This window comes from Rutilus rutilus, assembly GCF_951802725.1.
Source record: "Rutilus rutilus genome assembly, chromosome: 7".
Lineage (NCBI taxonomy): Eukaryota > Metazoa > Chordata > Actinopteri > Cypriniformes > Leuciscidae > Rutilus > Rutilus rutilus.
In genome coordinates this window covers 23,969,478-23,993,570 of record NC_140221.1, presented here as the reverse complement: position 1 = coordinate 23,993,570, position 24,093 = coordinate 23,969,478, and the positions used below count along the sequence as shown (strand labels likewise).

Here is a 24,093-nt window from a genome sequence, read left to right as displayed (position 1 = left end):
ATAAATCTATTCTTTAGGCTTTTGCTTTTTGCAAAATCTCTGTTAAGTCTACTTTAGCCCCGGACTGCAAAGCTGCACAGATGATCTCAAATCCTGGAAATCTGAGCAGAGAGCAACATGAGGCCAACTAGCCCAGCCTCCAAGATTACTAATCACTAGAGAATGCCTATGTTTTGCTGGGCCTGAAACTCCATTTGGCCAAACAAGCTAACTAAGTAACGAGATGATAGGTATTTTTTCATTTCTCTTTTCTGAACAAAACAATAAATTACAAAGGGGTCCTGTCTTTTGTCTTGCAAGACTAAACCTGAAAAATATCCCAGAAACTGATTCCTGTGGTCACAAAACAACACACCCATGTTCAACAACACTGACCACAGCTGTTGATGGTTTACTGATGGCAGATGATGTTCAGTCTTCGAACCATGTTTACAAAGTTAAACCGCATCATCGGTAAATGCCATGACAAGGAACATTTCAAAGCATTATGAAGCAAATGGAAAGTATCACAAATGAATTGTCAACCGACTTGTGTAAGATGAATCTGCTTTACAAACACATTATTTCACAGAGTCCTTTATAACCAACAATATACAACCTAGTGCTAGAGCTTTCAAAAGCTATATTTTATAAAGTTGCTTTGCAAAACAGCATTTTTTTAAAAAACTTTACTTTAGTCAAATAACAAATCTGGACTGCTTTAGCATCATGCATCTTTCTGAAGCCTTCTTTAAGTGCAAAAATATGTCCATATCAAAGAACACAAGATATAGATAAAATGGTCTACTTTAGTTCAGTACTGGGGTGGCTTAAGGGTTAAAACATGGGCTTGTTGTAGTTTCTCTCAGCATTTTTCCCATGAGTAAGGCACTTAACCCCTTTTTGCTCCAGGGGGCTATTCACATTATAAGTCTAGTGCAAGTCTCTTTAAAGAAATTGTCGGCTAAATGATTGCTTAAGAATGGATCTGTCTTAGTCGACTAAAACAGGGGCTCTGAAACTTTTTGGGGCCAGGGACCCCTTAGACGGGAGAACATTTTCCAAAGACCCCCTCATAGTTCTAACAGTGATTTTAATACTAATTTATTTTCAAAAAGGCAATAATGAAATGAAGGTTAATATTTCAAAGATTTAATCTTTTAAAAATGTAATCAAATGAAAAAGTAATACTTCATTTTATATTGTGGCAAAGTGCCGCATTTCTTAAATTAAATTAAATTAAAACATGGATGAAAAATTGTGATTATTCCTTCATTTTTACATTTTTACAGTACATTATACAGTGCAGTAACAATATATTTCTGATATAATTTCTTCAAGTTAAACCGAACCTTTATTTTGACGGGTTGTCGTGAATACTTTTGAGTTTCTGTGTGCATATGATATGACCATAGTTTTATCAAATGAAATGTTGAAATGCTGAAGTGACTCTCAGAACAGCTCTGGAAATGAAGTTCATGTGTTCATGTCCTTATATAGTGAGATGGCAGACGCTAAAAACACTAAGAGCATCTTGCGTGCTTGAGTATGTGAAAATGCTTAACTGTGGCGCTCATTCACACAGAGAACATGAACCAGACGTGCAGAACAGAGCAGAACAGAACATGCAGACTTCATATTTAAATAGCAGTCTTTTTGAGCTTTAATATTCACAGACGCTAATGCGACCAGCATTTGTAAATTTGTAAACAGTCACTTGTAAATACAAGTGTCATCACAATTTAATTAAAGGGTTAGTTCAACAAAAATGAAAATTCTGTCATCATTTGATTACCCTCATGTCGTTCCAAACCCGTAATACTTTTGTTCATCTTTGTCACACAAATGAAGATCTTTTTTGATGAAATCTGAGAGCTTTCTGTCCCTCCATTGACAGCTATGCAACTACCGCTTTGACGCTTCAAAAAGCTCATAAAGAGATTGTAAAACTAATTTATATGAATTGAGCTGTTTAGTCAAAACTTTCTGATGAGACAAAATCGCTTTATACGCAGAACAGATTTTTAAAATCTTACGGGTTTGGAATGACATGAGGGTGAGTAATTAATGACAGAATTTTCCTTTTTGGGTGAACTAACCCTTTAAGTGTACATTTGATGTATTAATCCAAAATTTGCCAAATTATGTGGCATTCCGCATTATACATTTCTGCATTGTGGAAATCATACGGACCTAAATTTTTTAGCCCCCTTTGAGAACTCATGGACTAAAACCACAGAGGCATTTATCACACCTTTTGGGATGGGAGCACCTGGCATGGAGAACTTACCGAATTAACGATGCCTTTGAGAGCATAAAAGCCTCCTTTGACTGGGAACACTTGCTCCTTATTATCAGCCACATCGGCGAGCTGTTGGCACGCAAATAGAAAGATAATAATAACAGGGCTGATAGCCAAGCAAGAAAAAAAAAATGTGCTGACATTTCCTCTCCTTTAACTCAGTTTGTCATTGCTACAGAAACAGAAAAAGAGCAGCAGTCCTGCAATTACAGGCAACTCTGCAAAACCCCTGCATTTGGTGGAGCTTTAGAGAGCATTTGAAGTGTTATTTGCAAATAGATTCTGTGCATGCATGTAGTATGCACATTATTTTCAAATCTGCTAGAATGCCAACATTACCTGTTCTTCATCAAAGTCCTTTACGCCAACACAGTACACACGAGCTCCATGATTCCTTGCTGTATCAGCCTATAAACACAACATACAGTCATAACAACGAAATCATTTGTTGCTATAAAAGTATAAGACTAAGTTAAGTGTTAGATAACAGCTCACCTCTTCCTTAGTGAGCTGATAGATATATGGATCAAGCTTTCCATCAGTTAAGGCCACAATGATACTAGAGGACTTTTTAAGTTGTTCTTTCATTTGTTCAGATGCCTGGAAAGAAGAAGAGGTTATAAAGTTGTATTGGTAGAAACTTAATTTTCTCAAAAACTGCAGGGATAAAAATGCACAGTAATTCATATAAATATATACAAATATATAATGTATCTATCATTGTAATAAAGATTTACACTGAACTCAACTTGAGCCAAGATTCAGGACACTGAATGTGGTGTGTTTATTTAGATAGATGTAATTATGCCTTATCATGGTCACGAGGGGAACCAATCAGTTTACATTTTGTACAAAAATTTACATTTTGTTTTATTTTGTTTATTCTAGTTAAAGACTGAAGTACAGGAAATACAGTCAGTCAAGCTGATTTGAGTGTTTCATTCACTCCTCAAAACATGAAAAAAGCTGCTTCTTTTTTAGATAAATTAATTGTAAAAATGCACATTTCATTCCACTGTTCACATATTTGAGTCTGTTCATATATTTACCAATTTCATTCCTTCATGCATATAGGTTTCTCCAGCTGGATTGACCTCATTTAAAATCCTCAGGCCATCATTAATTTTTCCCCTGATAAAGAAAAGCAAGAAATATTCTGATGAGTGTGAGTGTATGTGTATGTGCATGCACTATGATGTCACGGTCATGTTAAAGAGTCATTGAACCCCATCTACATATGAAGGAAACCTTTACACTATAAATATGTACTCGTCTTTAATGTACTATACAACACAAACACATGGCGTGTTACTAGCTTTCTTACACTAGGGACTGCAAATAATTCACGCAAGCCTGATTCCATACCTGTCTCCAGTGAGCCGTAACACAAACTCTGCTCTTGATGAAAACACTATGAAGGACACTCGCATATTTGGACTGGAATGAAAAAAAATGAGAAAAATGGAAAAACGCTGTAGATGAGTGACAAATGGAAAATCAAGTACAGCTGCACATTCTAGTTATACACATCTCTTTTTTGTACCACAGTAAAAAAGCTCTTCAGAAGTGACTTATATATGTATACTTTAATAATAAAGCTAAATACAAGCATTGGTGCAAATTATGCTATCAGAGAAATCCTGTGATGTTGAAAGTCTTGCTGTCCTCATGTTCCTTTCACAATCATCAGAGTTGGTTTATGAGTAAGATAGCCAATGTGACAAGCTAATAAAAGCTTGTAACTTGGAAAAAAAACCCTCTTCTGCTTGGACCAAGTGATTAATTGATATATAGACAGGAAACAGGATGTCATGTGTGATTCATGCATACATCCTGTTGGTGATTATATTTATACCTGTCACTTCCTATATTTATTCCTCCTACCTTTCGCAATATGAATAAGGCAAACATGCAGCCACACGATATTTCTGGAAAACAGTGATGCAATAAAGATCAAAAAGTACAACAATGACATTAATTATGGTATGTTTCTTTGTTCGTGCGATTCAAAATGTATTCCATTTTTGAAATTGCTTTTATTTTGAATTTTTGTATTTGTTTGTTTTTTTATTTATCTTTAGCTTTAGCTTTAGTCATTTTAACAATTCAACTTAAGCATTTCATTTTAGTTAGTTGCCAAAGCAACATTTTATTTTATTTCAGTTATTTCAATAGTTTTAGTTTTAGTTAACAATAACAACACTAATGCTATCATGCATTTACAAAACTGCTGGTTTACAAAAAACAGGGAACTGATACATAATCTGACAAAAAATGTATAGCTGATAATGACAAGTACATTTCAATTAAGCAGTTGGTCTTTTTCACAACATTCTGTCATGAAATCTGATACAGCATAGGAACATGTTGGGTTTCTCTACACATTTGAAGTCAGGTCTCAGGACTAAGCATAAGGAGAGGTGCTGCTTTTTCTCACTCTCACTCACTCATGACATCCAATCCACAACCATCCCCCACATGAGATACTCAGGGAGAACATCCAAATGTGTTCAAGCAGCCCCATTTTGGTAACAAAAAACAAATGAAGAACAGGCAGGAGGACTGAACATTTCACAGGCTGATTGAGTGATAAATATAACAATGAATCGCCAAATGGTATTACGATGCCTCTGCGTGAGCAAATAATTGCCCTGAAAAGGAACTGACCTTGAATGTTCCTGAAGACATAAAGACGTGTTGTAAACTACTTGTGTCATCTTTCGGGTTGGTCCCTTATTACACCATTAAACAACACGGAAACCCTTTGCACAGCTTTTCGAGATAATTCTTAAAGATATTATACACCAGGTCCATTCAACGCTTAAAAACAGACCACATGGCACAACAGAAGACCATCAAAGTCTATGGCAGACTGCACTGGTCTTCCTGCACTCATGACTTAAAGTACATTGGCTGCGTCTTCTCCTTTCATGTGTGAGGGATAAGTGTGCTGTTGGATGGTTGCAGTGCAAATGGCCATTCTCACAGCCCAGAAGACTGAGCCTCCTTGCCACCCACTCCCACCTGCTCCCTTTGCTATTTTCTCAAGCAGACTGCTTTCTTCTGGCTAGGTCGCTACCGTCTGTACTGGCACATACATTGAGTCAACGTTACATAAGTTCACATTCATCTGGCGATTTTTATACATTTAGTCCCCCCACTGTAGGGCCATCTCAGAACCAGATGTGTAGCTGCTGTGTAGCCAAGTTAGCATTTAGCTTTGATTCAAGTTGTTATGGCTGACTTCCTTTGATGTGGTGGATTGGGAGTTACATTCAGAATCATTACTGTACAACTGACTTGACATAAAACAATAAAAGAAAATAAAGCAATAATATTTACCTCACAAATCTCTCTGTAAGATTTTTGACGAAGTCATAGATCTGACCCCAGTGTTCCCCCACACTTGAAGATCTGTAACGAAGCATGAAAAACAATGTCAGCACACACACAAAAAAACAGCTTTGAGGCAATTATACTTAAATCTTTAAGTCAAATGTCTTTATGTGGTTACTACAAGAGTTGTGCTGTTGATTACACTGTGGCAAAGAGGCTGAGTCAGCTACACTTCAGTGTTAATCCTTGTGTATCTCAGAGAAATTATGGAGTCTGTCTACATCCAACACACAACACAAACTGAGTCACGGCACTTTATTACAACTGCTGACCACTTCAGTTCCCAGCAGCACTCCTAAAACCACTGCATCATTCCAACACCAAACATCAAGCTACCAGTCAGTGGCCGATGTCCATGCTAATATACATATTTGCTATTATATAAGTCTTTTATGCTCACCAAGGCTACATTTATTTTATGAAAAATACAGTAATATTGTGTATATTTTCAATATTTAAAAAAATATTTACACACAACTTTTGCCAAGCTAGGACTCAAAAGCCAGAGCAAATACAGTGGCACCACACAAATCAACATAAAATCAAGCAGAGCTATCAATGAACGCATAGCCAAAATGCAACTGTAGATATACGGAGACGCTGTCATAATAATTTCTCAATAATTATTGAGAAATCTGTACATTTCACAACATAAAATCCATGAAAGTGGACTTCTGCGACATTAACCTCAACGCAATGCAGTGTCTTTAATGAAAAAAGGTGTGTAAAATGTGCCCTTGATGTAATAGCTACAAGGTAATGAACTAATAATTATAGTCCACTCTGCATGTGCTGAGAACATAAAACACAAGCGATAGGTAATTAGAAAATAATTTTTTATGCATTGTCTTCTTCTTTGTATCAAGCCAAGGTCAGAGAATCTAGATACGCTTTAGTGGGACCATCAGAGAACATCAAACCACATTTAATATAAGGAATGATCTGGAGGTGTGAAGGCAAGTTTCATTCCGGGCACAGACGCTGAAGGCCGGATCTGCAAGTCTTTGACTGGTCATTATGCCTGCCTATTTCTGTGCTGCTCTCAGTTCTTTAAAAAGAGCAAAGAGCATATCAGTGTCATCATCCTGTGGACTGCACAGAGGCCAACAACTATTCTCAAAAGGGTGTAACTGTAATTTAATATGAAACATTACAGATAAAGATGACAGGCAGACAGACAAGCAGATAGATAGATAGATAGATAGATAGATAGATAGATAGATAGATAGATAGATAGATAGATAGATAGACTTCTTGAACTAGTGTACATCTCTTACAGAGAGACATAAATGAATAGTTACAATCAAGACTTCAGAAACAGAAGATGACAGCGTTTCTCCTCTGTACACAGCTTTCATCAATTCCCCTGTATAAATCAAAACTGTGTAAGCCAAGTGTCTTGCTGTGTGGCCCCTGGATGGTGCTGGTCGCCAGTAGTGACTGACACACATGTAAAATTAGGTCAAACTGTGAAATAGCTGACACGGACAGTTACTGGACATTATTCACACCTTTACCAACAAACACGAGTCTATGTATTGTGTAAACAATATGCAACCCTATAAACAGCTGAGTCTGAGCACCATAAGTATCGTTAGATATATTTTGTCTTGAAATACATTTAAATTTCCGAGTAACGTTACTTACCGGTCTAAAACAAAGTAAAGGTCGTAGGCGCCGTGGCAAGAAGGGATGTCTGCTTTAAAAGATGAAAAACATAAACAGAAGAAAAGCGTCGCCGTAGTTGCCACAGTCCTGAGAGTTGCCTTTGTCATGGTGAGTTATACATCCGCGGGATAAAAATCATAAGAATGGTCCTAAACCCGACTTGAATGACGTTTTCTTATATAAAGAGGCATAAAAGCAATGTCAGTTTCAAAACAAAAGCGCTGTGTCCGCCGGTCTGGAGCAACATAACGTTACTCCACTTTATAGCGTTGCAGAAAAGTTCAACTTCTTCCTGTGAAATGGCATATGCAACGTCACTACATCTGATTTCTTCACTTATCCGTTTTACGCCACCCCTAAACTGACTGGCTGCTGTCACCTTTTTATAACAGGAAAAAGGCAGAGCAACGCAATTGTTTGAAAAGTTGCTTGCGAGTTCGAGTTCTTCACCTAATTTTAGATGCGCATGCGCGTCCGCCCAGATGTTCAACAGTGTTTTGAGGTCAAAATGCTGTTTGGCAGCTGTGATTCTCAAACAGGATGTGTATTTGAATAGGACTATAAAAGACACATTGCTTTCTTTTCTGTGGCATATTCTGATTGTATTTAGTAGGGATAGGCCTACTCTATTTAACAGTGATTGCATTTTGATTGCAGACAGTAAACAGACTGTTGACTCCTGTATGTGGCAAGATATGGCCTTGAGTCATGTTTTGTGTGATCTGCGTGGGGAAATTTTTATGGGAATAAAATAAGCCCTGAAGATAATGTATTCGCACCAAATGTGGTAAATTATCAAAAGAGGTTGTGCTTGAAGAAACCAAGCAGATATGGGCTAATAGATTTGATACCAAATAGAAAACCACTTCCATAAAAAACACTTCCTGGTTTATGATATTTGTAACTCTACCAGTTTTTTTTGTTTTTTGCTTCACAACATCTGTGGCTTTGGGTAAAATTAGCCTTGTTTGAAGAAAAAATTAAATGTAGTCTATTCATTGTTTCTCTATAATTAACTAATTATTATCTATTATTAACATAGCTTTGCTAAGAAAAGTCTCCAGGTCATAAAAGCTTTTTTTATTTTTTTATTTTATTAATAATAATAACTCTTTGGATTATCTATTTATGAATTCCTCATTTGCAAACTGCTTTGAATGAAACTGTCTGCTAAATCAATAAATGTAATAAACATAATAATAATAATATATAGGCTTCTGAGAACATTTATTTGGAGGTCTGTTAGTGGGGTAGAGAACTGTTTTACAAGTCTGCTTTTCCACTGTGCCATGACAGGACTTAAGTTTCATTCAGTTTTTTAAATGCCATAATTACCAGCGTCGATGGATTTTTTATTTGCATTTACTTTGTTTTCAAGATTACAACTCTTGAAAACAAATGTAATTTAATGACGGAGTTATGCAAAGTGCAATACATATCATGCTTTGAGTTGCAGAAACCATCATAAACTATGAATTTATAATAAGGCCATGAATCAAACACAGTCAAATCTTCATAATTAACTTGGATTATATCGATAATTGTAATATATCCAGATGATGGATCTAAAGTGGTATGGTAGTGTAAACACTCTTTGTGTTTTACATGCTTGATTATGGTGATGTACTGACAATTTCATAAAAGTTCTATTCCGTTGGTTTGTCATGGACATTTTAGTGGTAAGAATAATTGGAAATGACAGGGAAAACAATTCAACTAATTGTGAAATGCACTGAGGTGTTGAAACTCATTATCAGAGCAGTCCATAACAAAAAAACAACGGTATCCATAATTTCAGGCAACATTTTCTTCTCCCGTGAAACAGTAAACAACAGCCAAAAACAATAGGTATAGATTCACACACACACACAAAAGAAACATCTTTTTGGTATGAAACCCTCAGTTTCTTTGCTATGTGCATGATGAATTGTCCACATGTTAATATTTTGTCATTTAAATGTAATTTAACATTTTGAAAGAGTAGTGCAATGTATGGTCTTTATCTTGCCTTAAAATCTTTAAAATCTACAAAATCTATAACTTGTACTTTTTGTGTATAATTTGTTTTGACAACACATAGGTTGAACGGACCACTAGGAAGTCCCAGTGCACCCCATGAGTCAGTTCATCCCAGAAACGGGATATCCTGTTGGATGTGCTGCAGACAGACCTCCATCAGTGTCATTCATACCATCAGTACCTCAGATAATCTTTCCCCGAGTGAGGCTAACACTCAGCTAAGTCTGACCTGCATGTCTCCTCTCATCTCTTCTCTGCACCCTGAAAAGAGGGATGAATTGTGGCTGAATGGAGTTAATTGTTGCCATGGTTGGGCCTGTCATCTTAATGAGAGGATTCTGCAGAGTGCCTGCTCGTCCTTCCTCTTCTACGTGGAGCAGGCGTCCGTGAACATGCCCAAGTAGGACTGAACAGGAGGAAATCAAAGCAGACAGGGCTGGGTTCATGAGGATTGACCTGTAAGAAAGACTCAATCAGAGCAGGTAAAAGATGTCGGAAGAGGAGAGCGCTCGGACGTGCATGACAAGAGTGAGATACCACAACACATCCTGATCTGGCTATAGCCTTTTAATGATTTTCTCTGTTTAAAGGCTGGATAAATTGCAGTGTAAAACAAATTATAATGTGGTAGACCGGTGCAAATTGTCACATACAATTACAGTTCAAAAGCCTGGGGTCGGTAAGAATTTTTGTACGTTTTTGAAAGAAGTCTAAGCTCACCAAGGCTTTATTTATTTGATAAAAATACAGTAATACTGTAAAATATTATTACAATTTAATACAACTGTTTTCTATTTTTTAATAGACCTATATATTTTAAAATGTAATTTATTCTGGTCATGTTGGCAAAGCAAAATTTTGCCATTACTTCATTCTAATCATTCTTCATTTCCGTGATAGGCCTAAAACATTTTCAGGATTCTTTGATGAATGGAAAGCATTTATTTGAAATGTTTTGATATTTTGAAATCATTTGTAACATTATAAATGTCTTTACTGTTGTTAAATGTAAAAAAAAAAAAAAAAAAAACTCTTTCAAAACATTTGTAAAAGTTTTATATTATTTACTTTCATTTTTTATTTAAATAAAATTTCAATCCATACTTGTTTTACTGCTTATATGTAATTTAAAAAAAGTCTACAATAGGCTTTTAATGGCAGCTTCCGCATAGTGCGATCAATTATAGAATTAGAATTAGCCTTTATTTTCATTGCATCGGGATACAACGGAATATTAAAGACTGCTCAGCGGTGCTACAATACACATGTAATCAACACAATAACATTCAATTTATAAACTTTAGTGCAGCAGGTAAGACACAAAAGTGCAAGTTAAAGGTTTCAAACATATTGAACATTCCGCAGTAAGTGTTCATGTACTGTATAAATAGTGAAAGATAGCTCGTAGTTTAGGGACTTTTGGATAAAAACTGTTCAAGAATCTGGCAGTGTGCATTTGACTTGCCCTGTATCGCCTTCTTGAGGGCAGGAGGGTAAACAGGTGGTGACCGGGGTGAGTTATTTAATTATGTTTTTTTGCTCTGTATAGGTATTGGGTGTTGTTTACAATGTCCTGTAGTAATGGAAGAGACCAGCAAATGATATTCTGCGCTGTGTCTATGACTCTATGTAGAGCTTTTTTGTCAGTTCCTGAGCAGCTCCCATACCACACTGTGAGGCAGTATGTTAAGACACTCTATATGGAAGAGCGGTAGAAGGCCACCTTTGAACACAGATGTTTTTTCTTTAGGACTCGCAGGAAGTGCAGACGCTGCTGTGCCTTTTTAACAGCAGCTGTTGTGTTTGTGGACCAGTAGAGACTAGATAAATGGATTTCTAGCAATTTAAAACGCATATCCACACAGTCTCCATTTATAAAGATGGAAGGGGGGATTAGCTTTGCACTTCCTGAAGTCCAAGATGAGTTATCTAGTTTTCTTTGTGTTTAAAGACAGGTTGTTTTCAGAGTTTGTCATCAGTTTTCGGACCACGTCATGATAGGCAGACTCATCGCCTCCAGAAATGAGTCCAATCGCTTATCTGCGAATTTTATAATGTGATTGGAGGAGTGTGTGGGGATACAGTCATATGTATAGAGGCAGTAGAGTAGTGGACTCAGCACACATCCCTGTGGGGGACCGGTGCTGAGAGTGAGGGTGGAGGAGAGTTGGAGACAGTGAGAAAATCCATAACCCAGGTGCAGAGGTGAGCGGAGAGGCCCAGGTGGAGGAGTTTCCTGATGAGTATGCCCAGTATGGTATTGAACGCAGAACTATAAACAATGAAGAGTATCCGGACATATGTCCCTCTGTGTTCCAGGTGATCCAGAGCCTTGTGGCAATGGCATCCTCTGTAGACCTGTTGGCCCTGTAAGCAAATTGATGGGGGTCAAAAGTGGGAGGGAGGCTAGCTTTAATGTGTCTCAATACTAGTCTATCTAGACAATGAGACAGTAGAAGTGAGGGCAATTGGTCTGGGTGAGGGCTGGGTGAGGGCTTCTTCGGGACCGGGATGATAATGGCTAATTTAAGGCAGGGTGGAACGATGGCTTGTGACAGGGACAGATTAAAAATGTTTGTACAGACAGCAGTAGGTTCGTAAGCACAAGCCCTTAGTACCTTTCCAAGCACTCCATCAGGGCCTGCAGCCTTCCTCGGACTCACTAACTTGAACACCTTTCTCACCTTGTGTTCCTGTACAGTCAGTGTCTGGGTGCCTGTATCAGTGTATCAGGAGGAGATGTATGTTGGAGTGGAGACTTTGTTTCAAAATGAGCAAAGAAACAGTTTAACTCCTCTGCCAGTGATGCGCTGGTGTTACAGCCAGTGATGGCGTTGATCTTGAAATTTGTAATATGCTGCACTTCCTGCCACATCCGCCTTGTGTTGTTGCCAGTAAAGTGTTCCTCTATCTTCCTCTTGTAAACCAGCTTATTATCTTTGATGCCTCTTTTTAGGATTGCTCTCATGGTACTGTAAAGAGCCCTGTCACCTGATTTGAAGGCCATATCACGAACTCCGAAGAGAGTATAGAATTCTGAGGTCATCAGGGTTTGTGGTTTGGAAAGACCCGGAGACAAAGCCTTAATGAAAACTTAGTCCGGAGCTTTGAGAACCTTAGACAGGGCAGAAGGTTCACCTTCCAGCAGGACAATGACCCTATAAGCGCACACTGTTAGAAAAATCTGTAGAAATTACAGTATTACTGGCAGCTACTTGCCAGTAACTTACTGTAGATTTAAATTGATGTTATTTACTGGCAACAATTTGTTCAAAATTAAATGAACATTAAACATTAACAAGTCTTTATCTTTACAGAATAAAACTAAAATAACAGCCTCATGCAAAGCATTCTGGGAACCAAAATCTGAAGGAAAAAAACAGAAAAAGGTTGATGAAGATTTCTGGTTCCCAGAATGCTTTGCATTAGATTGTTATTTTATCATTTTATTCTGTAAAGACAAAGACTTGTTAATGTTTAATGTTCATTTAACTTTGAACAAACTGTTGCCAGTAAATAACATAAATTTAAATCTACAGTAAGTTACTGGCAAACAGCTGCATAACTACAGCAAATTTTTTACAGTGCACAGCTAAGACAATGCAAGAGTGGCTTATGAACAACTCTTTGAATGTCCTTGAGTGGCCCAGCCAGAGCCCGAACTTGAACCCAATGAAACTTCTAAGAAGCAAAGCTTGTCGCATCAAAAACTTAGGCTGTAAAGGTGCTTCAACTAAGTAGTTATGGGTACAAATACTTGAAATGTACAGTTTTTCCTTTTTAATAAATTTGAAAAGTTGTCACAAATCAGTTTTTTGCTTTGTCGGTTTGGAGAGTAGACTGATGTGGGGGAAAAAAAAGGTAATTTAAAGTTGTTTAACATAAGGCAGCACCATGAAGGGGTATGAATACTTTTACAAGGCACTGTATATTTGCACTTTACACAAAGTTACACAAATCCATTTCAGCACCTATTAAATAATTTGGTGAACCACACCAGCACCAGATCTGTCACCTCTCTGCCCAGTGAACAGCATTTGAAAGGAGTCAGAGAACAAGCAAATTAAAATCTGTCTCTCAGCACAATTTGAATATGTCATTTCTTCTCTCTCTGTCTCTCTCTTTATTTACTCTCTTGACAAGCAGCCTGTGCTGGCAGCATTGTCCATCAAATGACACCTGCTTCTCCTGATTGTTTGTTCAACTTCCTGTCTGAAGCTCTGTAGATAAAAGTCAGTGTTCTACTCCAGCTGTCTTTACTTTTTCCATCTCCATCACATCACAACATGTCTCCAAGACACTAAGGGATAAACAACAGCAATAAAAACAACATAAAATGTACTCACATTTCCTTCACAAGGCACTTGAAAATAATTATGTGTTCTTGTACAAATATAGCCTTCATGATTAAATATGTAACACTATGTTGCAGATGTGGATGCCCAATCAATAAACAATAAATAAAATCCAATTAATAATACAGCTTCAGTCACACCAATAAGTCATTTGAAGGGGGTTACAAAATGTGAAAAAGAGAATTCTCACTGTCATATAAGTAAATGTTGCAATGTATTGAAATGTCCCTTTGTGGAAATACACTTGCAAAGAAATAGCTGATGCAATACAAAAACAAACCGCCATATTGAGAAATCATCATCTGCTTTTACAAATTGAAGCAATCATATTGATAGAAGATGACATGTTAAGTCATGAGTTAGTCACGATGATCTTATTGTTGTGTCTGTCTTTATAAAAGCTGATGTATTCTTCTTTTTGGGTGTGACTCCGGCCGTGATTAAAGCATATTCTAAGGCATTATCTGAAGTCTGTCGGTTATTATTGCTGCGCAGCAAGTTAGGGTTAGGGAACTCGAAGCCAGTTGTCGACTGTAGACGCGCTAGAGCATAAAGATTATTAAGTGTCGACTGTAGACGCTTGGGTGTCGATTGGAGACCAGGGTTTCAGGTACGTAGGAAAAATCTACCACAGTACACTGTGAGACACTTTTGTCACTAATTCAACTCCATTCATTTGTGAGTTCTACAGGGCATCTGAACTTCTATGTATAATACACATACACAAATATATAACAATTTTAAAAACACTGCAAAATAATGCAAACAAAGATTCCCTTAACAGTAGCACAAACTGGAAAAGAAAATCCTCCCTTGCAAATGCAATTACTTAGGTGGTCACACATGAGTTCACATGTTGGGGAAATATCTCCTTAATAAATATGACAAGCTTGCCACCACGCATCTCCTCTGAACTCCTTGAGGTTTCTACTGCAATGTGACAAAGTCTTCAGACAGCAAGGGCCTGCGCTAGTTCCTCTCCCTGTCAGCTTGCCTTGACAGCTGCCATTTTCAGTGGCCCAGCGTTACTCCCACCGCCTGCACAATCACGCTCTGCGTTTGTTATTTTTTCCACCTCGTCCTTCTCAGGAGTACGGAACAGAGATTACAACAGCCAGAAAAACAGCAGCGTCACTTTCGATTAGTGGAAAGTAGAAAGAGAGTTTCTGAAAGCCGCATCTAACTTTATGACACGGTTGAGAAGGTACATTTTGTGTTGTGCATGTTGGGACCTCCCAGTCGGATCACAGGGAAGGCCTTCTTTATCTTTGTTTAAGCTCATCTCTCGGAAGATTCGTGGATGAAAAAAAAATTAAGCTTTTTGTTTTAGCTTTACGCTTATGGATATTAGGAAATAAAGACAGGCAAACAAAATGTTCTGCTTTCATTTAGCACATCAAGACAACCTGAGTGATTCTGAACCAGCATGAGCAACTCATCACCTGCCATTATGGCTCGATGTGAGGCTCTCTCATTCTCTCATTCATTGGAGAGAGCTGTCTGCCATGTCAGTGCACATCGCAGATGATTATATCAGTCATTTCAGCCAAGCAGAACACAAATGGCCAAAACGAGTGAGAGGCAGTCGCAGCTGCAATGGTCTTTTCTAGCACATCCCTCTATGTGGAGTCTGGACTGACACCCAGTGCAGCACATTTTCAGACAGATGGACATGCACACCTTTTTGTTTTCCCTTTTTTGAAATGCCAGTGATATACTGGATATATTTGTATGCACAAGCAACCTCGTGTGCTCCATCAATACACAAGGAAGGCATCAAAACACAAACAATTGTTGCCTTGCCAGATGTGCATGTAGAAACATGAGGCTGAGGGAGGAATGCACTGCAAAAACCATAATATTCTGAAAAACAATTTAAATGATCTGAATATTATAAAAATTATTTGAATATTATAAAATATTTCTGTAATGGCAAAGCTGAATTTTCAGCAGCCATACTCGGTTTCAGTGTTACATTATCATTCAGAAATCATTCTAATATGCTGATTTGACGCTCACGAATTTTTCATTATTATTATCAGTTAAAAATGGTTGTGGAATGGTGATATATAGTTTTTGTGGTAACTGTGATGCATGGTTTCAGGGATTTTTTGTTTTGTTTGTTTTTTATTTTTTGGATGAATAGAAAGTTCAAAAGTATAGAATTTATTTAATGTTTTTTTGTAATAATATACAAGTCTCAACTGTCTTACTTAAAGACAGCAAATGGTAGTGTATATGTATACAACATGTGATTAAACTGCATGACAGCCTACACTCTTAAAAGAAATGGTTCTATTTAGAACCAGAAATGGTTCTATCACCTGCTTCATATATGGAACTCCAAAATGGTTCTATATAGAACCATTTAAAAGGGTTCCATAAAAATAACTCCAAATGGTTCTTTGAATCCAAGTTAGATGGTTCTAAATATCTTTATTATTAAACAAGTTATTATTAAATAAGAAAATATAAACAATCCAGAACGCAACGCATGTACGCCACCAGGGAGCATTTTTACGATTATTTGTTTTTAATGTTCCCTTCGATAGATTAAAACCATCACAATATGGTATACAAAATAAAGAAAACTCCTGGTTAGTTTATTTTGTTCTTCACAAAATGATTTGTCAAAAAGTTAAACTATAATATATTAGGAAATATAAGTTTCATGCTAATGTACAGCTCATATTAATATTTGTTTACTCTTGTTTTTGACTACAGCAGTCATTCTCATGGGTCTTGACTCAAAAAGCTTTGTGAATGTGTTGTGTAATCTTTAGTTTACACTTCAGTCATAAAACATGAATTATAGAACTATTTTAATAAAAAAAGGTTCTTTGCTATGCAAGGGTTCTACATAGAACCATTTTTTTGGTAAAAGGTTCTATTGGCCAAGTACTGAACCCCAGGGTTCTATATAGAACCTCGAGGAACCCTTTTTTTTAAGAGTGTACAGTTATCAAATTCTGGCTTCTTTCATGTCTTTAAGTCATCTCTGTCATCCTATGTTTACGGCAGAACACCAATAAGAGAGGCTGTAATTGCTTTGAAATTATTTCATAAAGAACCAAAAAACTAAATCAGAACCTCTAAATTCCAAAGCAAGCACTGGATGGACTATCTGATTGTCTAGCAATGTCTATCTAATTTTCGCCCAGCTTTTTAACAGCCCACTTAGAGCACGTGTCTCCCTTCTATGAGGTCAATTATCATTCATTAAATGACTCTGACACTAATAGACACCACGGATGTGTGTTTCAGAGTACCTAAACAAGATTAAATATGAACACTTATGATACCAGTAAGCTCAGGCCAATCTCTGCAATATTTAGCAGGACATTGAGCTGCACAGCCTCAACCCAAATTAACCTAATATAAAGCGCCACACTCTCTTCCGCTCTCTCATGGATGGTAGAATGGATGTCATGCTTCAGTTGAACTTTTATAAGGCTCAGGACCAATCATTGACAAACACTGTAGTCAGTTCTACCAGAAAGACTCGGAAGAATAAATACTGTGACAATTATACATTTATTAACAGCCCAGCAAGCAATAAAGTTCTTTGGCGTAGGCCCCGTCCGTAGCTCGCAATCTGAGGGACCGGACTCTGCATATCCTGCCTGAAGACAAAGGCAGGGGCGCAGCCGACCCCCTGTGAGGTATAGGAAGGGACCATCTTGGTGGTGGTGGTGGTGGTGGTGGGAAGGATGGAGGGAGGGATCCATCTTGGAGGTGGTGGGGGGGGATGGAGGTGAATGGAAGCGTCAGCATCTGCGAACTCAAACGTGGGTAAGTACCAATCTTGTATACCATGAGTATAAGAATGTGATTGGATAGATGAGAAGGTAAAGTGACGCAACAATTGAGTCTTCCCGGCAGAACTTATGCCAAAGCTTCCAGTTACAGCTCGAGGAGTGTGGCAAGTGTTCCCCATTCTTGTTAAATTATACTTCTTCTTTCAGGCTAAATTTATAGGAATTATTATTAGAGGTTGAGAGTTGGGTCTGCAATTGATTCTTTTACTTCGCAGTTAGTAATACATTGGGTCTGCACTTGATTCTGGCCCTTAAAACTAGAATAATAATCGTTTTTATAATATATATATTTTTTTTACTTTGCAATTACTAATACACTTTAGTTTTTACCAGTGTGCAAACTATTCTGTGACTTTGATCGAGGTGTGTATCCACAGACCCCTCACATATCCTCTGCTCATTGATATTTCGCCAGTTTGATGAACTTTTTTTCCTCAGTGCCACAATCTACTCCCAGAGCTGGGAAACAGAAATACAGAACACTGCCTCTGTGCCGTAAAACTCCCTCATAAACACTGGTGATCTGGGGGCCAGCCCGCAGAGTCCCACCATTCCGTGGGTTTGCTGACGGTCTTTGATTCACTCTGCCACGGTCGGCTCAGGCCACCAGGGTTTCAGAGGTAACCGCTGTGCTGACAGCTTCTCCTCAAGGCATTTGCCATCAACTTACCATCTCACCCCTCTTCTGCAACATCAAACACACCTTCCTAAAACACAAACACACACACACATAACACAACAACAACATCAAATGTCAATACTCCTGAGTGTGCTGCTGTTATCATGGCAGAGTTTCATTTATGGAGAACAACAGCTGCATTCCAGCCTTTAGTAGGCTCATAGGAAAATAGAAAAACAGTCAAAATCACATAGCAATTAAGTAATATCACATGAGCTAGAGTGCTGTTGATTTATATGCCTCCTCAAAAATCTCTTCGATATAGGAACATGCACACCGATAGTATATATAGGCCCATATATGAGTGTCTGTGTGTGTGGATGGATGGATGGATGTCACATACACACCTTTAAAGGTTTGGAATGATTATTTTAGTTATTGCTGTGGAAAATTCAGCTTTGCCAAGAATAAATTACATTTTAAAATATATGACAATAGAAAACAGTTATTTAAAATTGTAATAATATTTCACAATAAATACATGGGGTCACATTATGAAATAAATGTTTTTCTCCAAAACACATTGGCCACTATTATTGCAACCCCTAGATTTTTGAGTAAAATATCTCTGAAGTATATTCCCATTAATATTTACCTTTTTTAGTACACCAGGGTGACTAGAAAAACATGAAATTGTTATGACTATGACTTCTTGTTTCACAGGAGTTTAAATATGAGGAAACACAAAGGCCAACTTCCCTTAATCATCCATCACAATGAGTAAAACCAAAGAACATAGTTCTGATGTGCAGCAAAATATTGTTGAACTTCACAAAATAGAAAGTGGCTGTAAGGAAATATAGCTAAAGAATTGAAAATGCCCATTTGGACCATCAGGGCAATAATTAAGAAGTTCCAATCAACTAAAGATGTTACGAATCTGCATGGAAGAGGACAGGTGTCTATATTGTCTTAATGCACTGTGAGGAGGAACGTTTGAGTGGCCAAAGACTCTCCAAGGATCACAGATGGAGAATTGCAGAGATCAGTTGAGACTTGGGGTCAGAAAGCCTAAAAAAAAAATATCAAACAACACCTACATCACCACATGTTGTTTAGGAGGGTTTCAAGAAAAATCCTCCTCCCTCCTCCAAAAACAAACTCCAGCATATTGTGATGGATTTTTAAATGAATAAAATAGTAAACTATCTTTTAAACTAACCATTTTTCTAACATCTAAACCTTACTTCCCCTTTTAGGCCTAACAGTCCAACACTTTGAACAACGTTCTGTTCTTTGCCTATTGTGTTATGGGAAATTCTGAAGTGCTGACGATGACAATATCAAAAATACGCATTAAGTCATGAATTAGTCATGATGATCTTATTTTGTTGTGTCTGTCTTTATCCTATTAAACCTGATGTATTATTCATTTTGGGTGCGATTTTCTGAGGAAATGCTCGAGAACTCTCCCTCCCACGGTTAAAGCAGCACTCAGTAGCTTCGGGATTTCTTCGCTGTATTCTCGCTTTTTGCCCGCAGGTTTCTCTCTAGAGCTCCCCCCACAGCTTCGGAATAGATATTTGACAACACTGTTGTAAAAACTCTTTGGTGATTCTCAGACACCAGAGGCTAGCAGATCAACGACATCAAAGCAGATGGGACATTCTTTAAAACGTCTTCTTCCTTCGGGTTCGGACAGCGTGAGGGAGCGCAATAATGACAGTATTTGAGCAGATTTCTTTTGGCCGTAAAGCAATTGTTTACATCGCGAGACCTGATATCACGCGATACTTCCTGACGCGGCGGCCCGCCGTCTCAAAGTTGCAAGTGCGAATTTTCCGCTCACGGGCACCAGGGGGGTGCGAAACGACCACCATTCAACCCGAAATAAGTAATATAACCATTCCAATGACTCCGAAGCTGTTCAGTTAAGGTAAAAAAAGTTACTTAGTTCACCTTTAAATATACTGCTTGATCTTTAATGTTGTGGATCTATTTATTTGCTGGAGGTCCTGGACATCTTGTTCAGATACATGGTATCATGGATTCTAGCAAATACCAACAGATAAAAAAATCAAAACCTGCAGCCTCTGCTAGAAATCTTAAAATGGGTTGTGGGTGGATCTTCCATCTGGACACTGATCCAAATCAAACATCAAAATCAACACAAAAATGTGTCACTGAGAACAAATTTTAGCTTCTGCCATGGCCGTCCCAGTTCCCTGACCTGATGAGTTGAGTGAACTCAAGAGAAGAAGCACCAAAATGGATCTGGGAATCTGAAGGATCTGGAGAGATTCTGTATGGAGGAATGGTCTCTGATCTCGTGTCAGGTGATTTCCTGGCATAATAGGAGAAAACTCAGAGCTGTTATCTTTGCAAAAGGTATTTAATAAAAGGGTGCCAATAATTATGGCCAGCGTGTTTTGGAGAAAAACATTTATTTCATGATGCAATTTCTCTTCACCAACAATCTTTTATTGGTTCTATATTAGTTTACATATCAGACTCACCCACTAATAAACAAGTTAATATTGAGTTACTTACATTTTCACCCATTACTATATTTATGTTTTTCTCCGCAAATAGTTCCACACAAAGCCACAACAGTGTAGTTCCTGAATGAATCAGTGTATTTGAATGAATTGTGTGACTGAATGATTCAATAACTAACTCAAGAAGTCACTTTTCTCCACATACTGGCATACCAATGTAACTTGCGGAAAGAATCATTCATTAAAAAGTTCCAACTGCTGACACACGAGTAAAACAATGAAAAGTTCTAGCGCTGTTGGACTGTATGTCAGAACTCTTGGAACACAATATGCTAGTAAAATTTTAGGGGAATACTATATATGTGAAATAACAAATAACAGTCAAGACTTTAGGACATGATGTACTGTATAGCATCACTCTGTTATCCTGTCCATGATGGAGTGGCATGTGAAAGGCCTGTGTAAGAGAGAATCTGAAGGACTGCTGGGGCCAGGCCCAGTCCTTCGCCGCCAGACGTGAGCTTTCCTCTTAGCGAAGGGAGGGTGAGCATATGCCCTGGGGCCGTCCAAAACCTGGAACATTAAAACTTGCCATGGTGGCTCAGCTCAGCCGTGAACCCTGAGCTAGTCTGGCAGCTTGGCTGCAAGGAATAATCTGAAGCCTGGACGACTGGGCCTGCAGTCAGAGCCAGGGCTGGACTCACTGTCTTCTTGCACTATGAACAGGTATCATCGATTACAAACAGAATGTCCAAATTTCCATGAATTCTGGAGTGGCTAGACAGAGGTTTTTAACAGGGGCCATGATGCAGATGATTTCAGCGTGGGAACACACACATTAGAGGGACATTATCGAAATCTAACTTCTTGACATTCAGCAGTAGATTATAAAAAATAATAAAAAATGAAGAATATTAAAAATATGAATATAAAAATACACAAATTATCGATGTCAGCCTTCTATGTTCAATTGTGCATGCTCATTTTCATTATTTTTATAAATAGATTTCCTGTATCAGCATCATCATAACAGTAACTCAAAAATACATTTTAAAAACACTCATTTTAATAACAGTTAAATGCAATCTTTAGCAGATCTTTAAAAAAAAAGTATTCATTTTTCAAACTGTACAATATAACATTGTGATGCATAAATGCACTTGTAGCATTTAAAATAATCGATTTTAGTATAGTGTTTTAAAAATATATATATATATTATCTGCCGTGCCATTTATCAGTTAACATATAAATAAATATTGGTTTATCAATATCTGAAAGTATTTAATTGTCAATGAATCCTTAAATTTAATTTAAACAATTCCAAAACTTTCTGTACATGGAAAAGCAAAACTTCATAATTTATATGCACATTACTCCTTTGGTTATCAGAGCAAAACAGTCTCACGAAAAGACATAAAAAGTCATTCGTTCAAGCCATGATTTTGCCATCTCATACAAATTATTACAAGTTGTAATGAGAGTGTGGGACTACATACTATAACAAATGTCATGCTCAGAATGCCAAAGCAGTGTTTTCCCCTCAATTCTCCTCCACTTCACAGCGAAGCTGAATGAACACAAAGGCTGAAGGGTCTAAACATTGAAAGGGAGGGTGAGTAAAATATGATTCCCCAGCACCAGTTTCTCCTCTTGCCCAAATCTTCTCTCCTCTAATACTCCTCTAACACTTGCTAACTCACTCTTGATTGTGCTGTGGGAGATGCAGGAGGACATCAGTGCACTTGTCTGAGGAAATGAAGTCCCCCCTCCCCTCCCCCCTCTTCATCTCGCTCTCTCTGCACAGCCCTCGCTGTGTTTTTGGCAGTCACAACTGACCATCATGAGCCGTGGTGCCAATTTCAGTGAAAACTGGCACATATGGCAGCTGAAGTGCCATATGCCATAACAGAATATTTTTGGCGGTTTCCTCCATTTGTATAATCACTGGATCCGATATAAAAGTGGCTCATTATTAATTATTCCTTTTACCATTTTGTACCCCTTTAAAAGAACCATTTTATGCAAGTGCAGCTCTGAGAGTTCATATAAATTGGAGTATTTGGTCATTTACAAAGAGGAGATGGATTTGGGATTCTACCTGTGAGTCTTCTGTAAGCCCTGGAAAAGCACCTGTGTGCGCATGATGAGAAAGAGACAGACAGGAAATGCTCAAATCTTCTTTCCCTCTGCTCTAAGCACTCACATACCAAGACCATTGTTTTGTCTTCCTCTTTGCAGGGTTTAGACTCCTTCCTTTTCCTCTTCTGCCCTCCATTGGAAAGACCATGTTAAGTCTTCAGCTCAGTGCACTGGCCCAATAAACTTTCTTTATATCTACTTACCTACCCATCTATGTTTCGATCTATGTATGTATTGAACTATGTATGTATCTATGTATGTGTCTATGTATCTATGCATCTATCTATGTATGTATGTATGTATGTATCTATCTATCTATCTATTTATCTTTTAATCTCTTGGTTTTACATTTAAGTAACAACCTTTATAAATTTGTGCATTATTTTTGATAATGTATACCTGCATTAAACGTACTTTCACTGACACTGCAGTAGAAATGAACAGTCGGGAGCTTTGTATTTATATTGTAAAATATTGTAAGTAATATAGTTTAAATCTGTGTTCTCTTGCCAATATGATAATGTCACTGGATAAATATGAGTCTCGTCCCTCCATCAGCAAATCCCTATTGTTATCATGATGCATGCAGTATATGTTGTCATCCTTAAGCTCCTGCAAGAAAAGCAGCACAACAGCTGAATTGCTAAATAAAAAAACCAGACCCCTGTTAATTTTAATTATGCTCTGACTTACATCTGTTTGTAGTATGTTAATATTTCTCCTTCTAATAAAATCATATCATTCTAGGTTAGTGCACGGCTTGTCTGAATGTCCAGAATAGAGTTGTTCTTAATCCCTCAGCAGCTTATAGTTCAAGACCACAATCTTTCCTTTCTCCTTCTTAAACACTGGATTATTTTCTTATAATCAGATAGACTGTTAATACAAAAGAATATCTTAAACTCTTTCAAGTCCCTGTTAATATTTAATAAAACGTCTTTGTGACAAAAACCTTGTTTAACATCAGGGTCACGTTGCGCTGACAAATGGCATCAAAGTGCTACAATTAGCCTCCGTACGAGCACGCGACAGAGAAATCTGCTCCGCGTTGTACTTATACTGAGACGGTAAAGCAAGTAAAGCAATGCTATTAACAGGGGCTATATGTTTTAGGACAATAAAGGAGGAGAAGGGGAGATTAATTCTGTCCACCGAACAGCCTCTGCCAGCCACCATGAACCTGCAGTTCATGAGCTAAGCAGATGGCTACTGATTGAGCAAGCTTTCAGAACACTCTATGGGAAAAAAAAGTCTGTATCATGCTTGGCTGGACAAGTGTTTGGGGCAAGAACAGATTTA

At 37.7% G+C, this 24,093-nt stretch overlaps 1 protein-coding gene across 1 annotated transcript in view; it reads right to left on the bottom strand.

Annotated features, from left to right (window-relative positions):
* antxr2a (ANTXR cell adhesion molecule 2a) overlaps nucleotides 1-7,825 on the bottom strand; it is a 50,014-nt gene extending 42,189 nt beyond the window's left edge. Inside the window, exons 1-7 of the mRNA XM_084414328.1 lie at nucleotides 7,325-7,825; nucleotides 5,624-5,695; nucleotides 3,647-3,718; nucleotides 3,331-3,412; nucleotides 2,777-2,881; nucleotides 2,621-2,689; nucleotides 2,270-2,350 (exon numbers count right to left, since the gene is read on the bottom strand). Coding sequence (XP_084270454.1) covers nucleotides 2,270-2,350; nucleotides 2,621-2,689; nucleotides 2,777-2,881; nucleotides 3,331-3,412; nucleotides 3,647-3,718; nucleotides 5,624-5,695; nucleotides 7,325-7,452 — 609 coding nt within the window. The 5' untranslated portion in view covers nucleotides 7,453-7,825. The remainder of the gene's footprint in view (nucleotides 1-2,269; nucleotides 2,351-2,620; nucleotides 2,690-2,776; nucleotides 2,882-3,330; nucleotides 3,413-3,646; nucleotides 3,719-5,623; nucleotides 5,696-7,324) is intronic.
* Nucleotides 7,826-24,093: the final 16,268 nt, after the last annotated feature.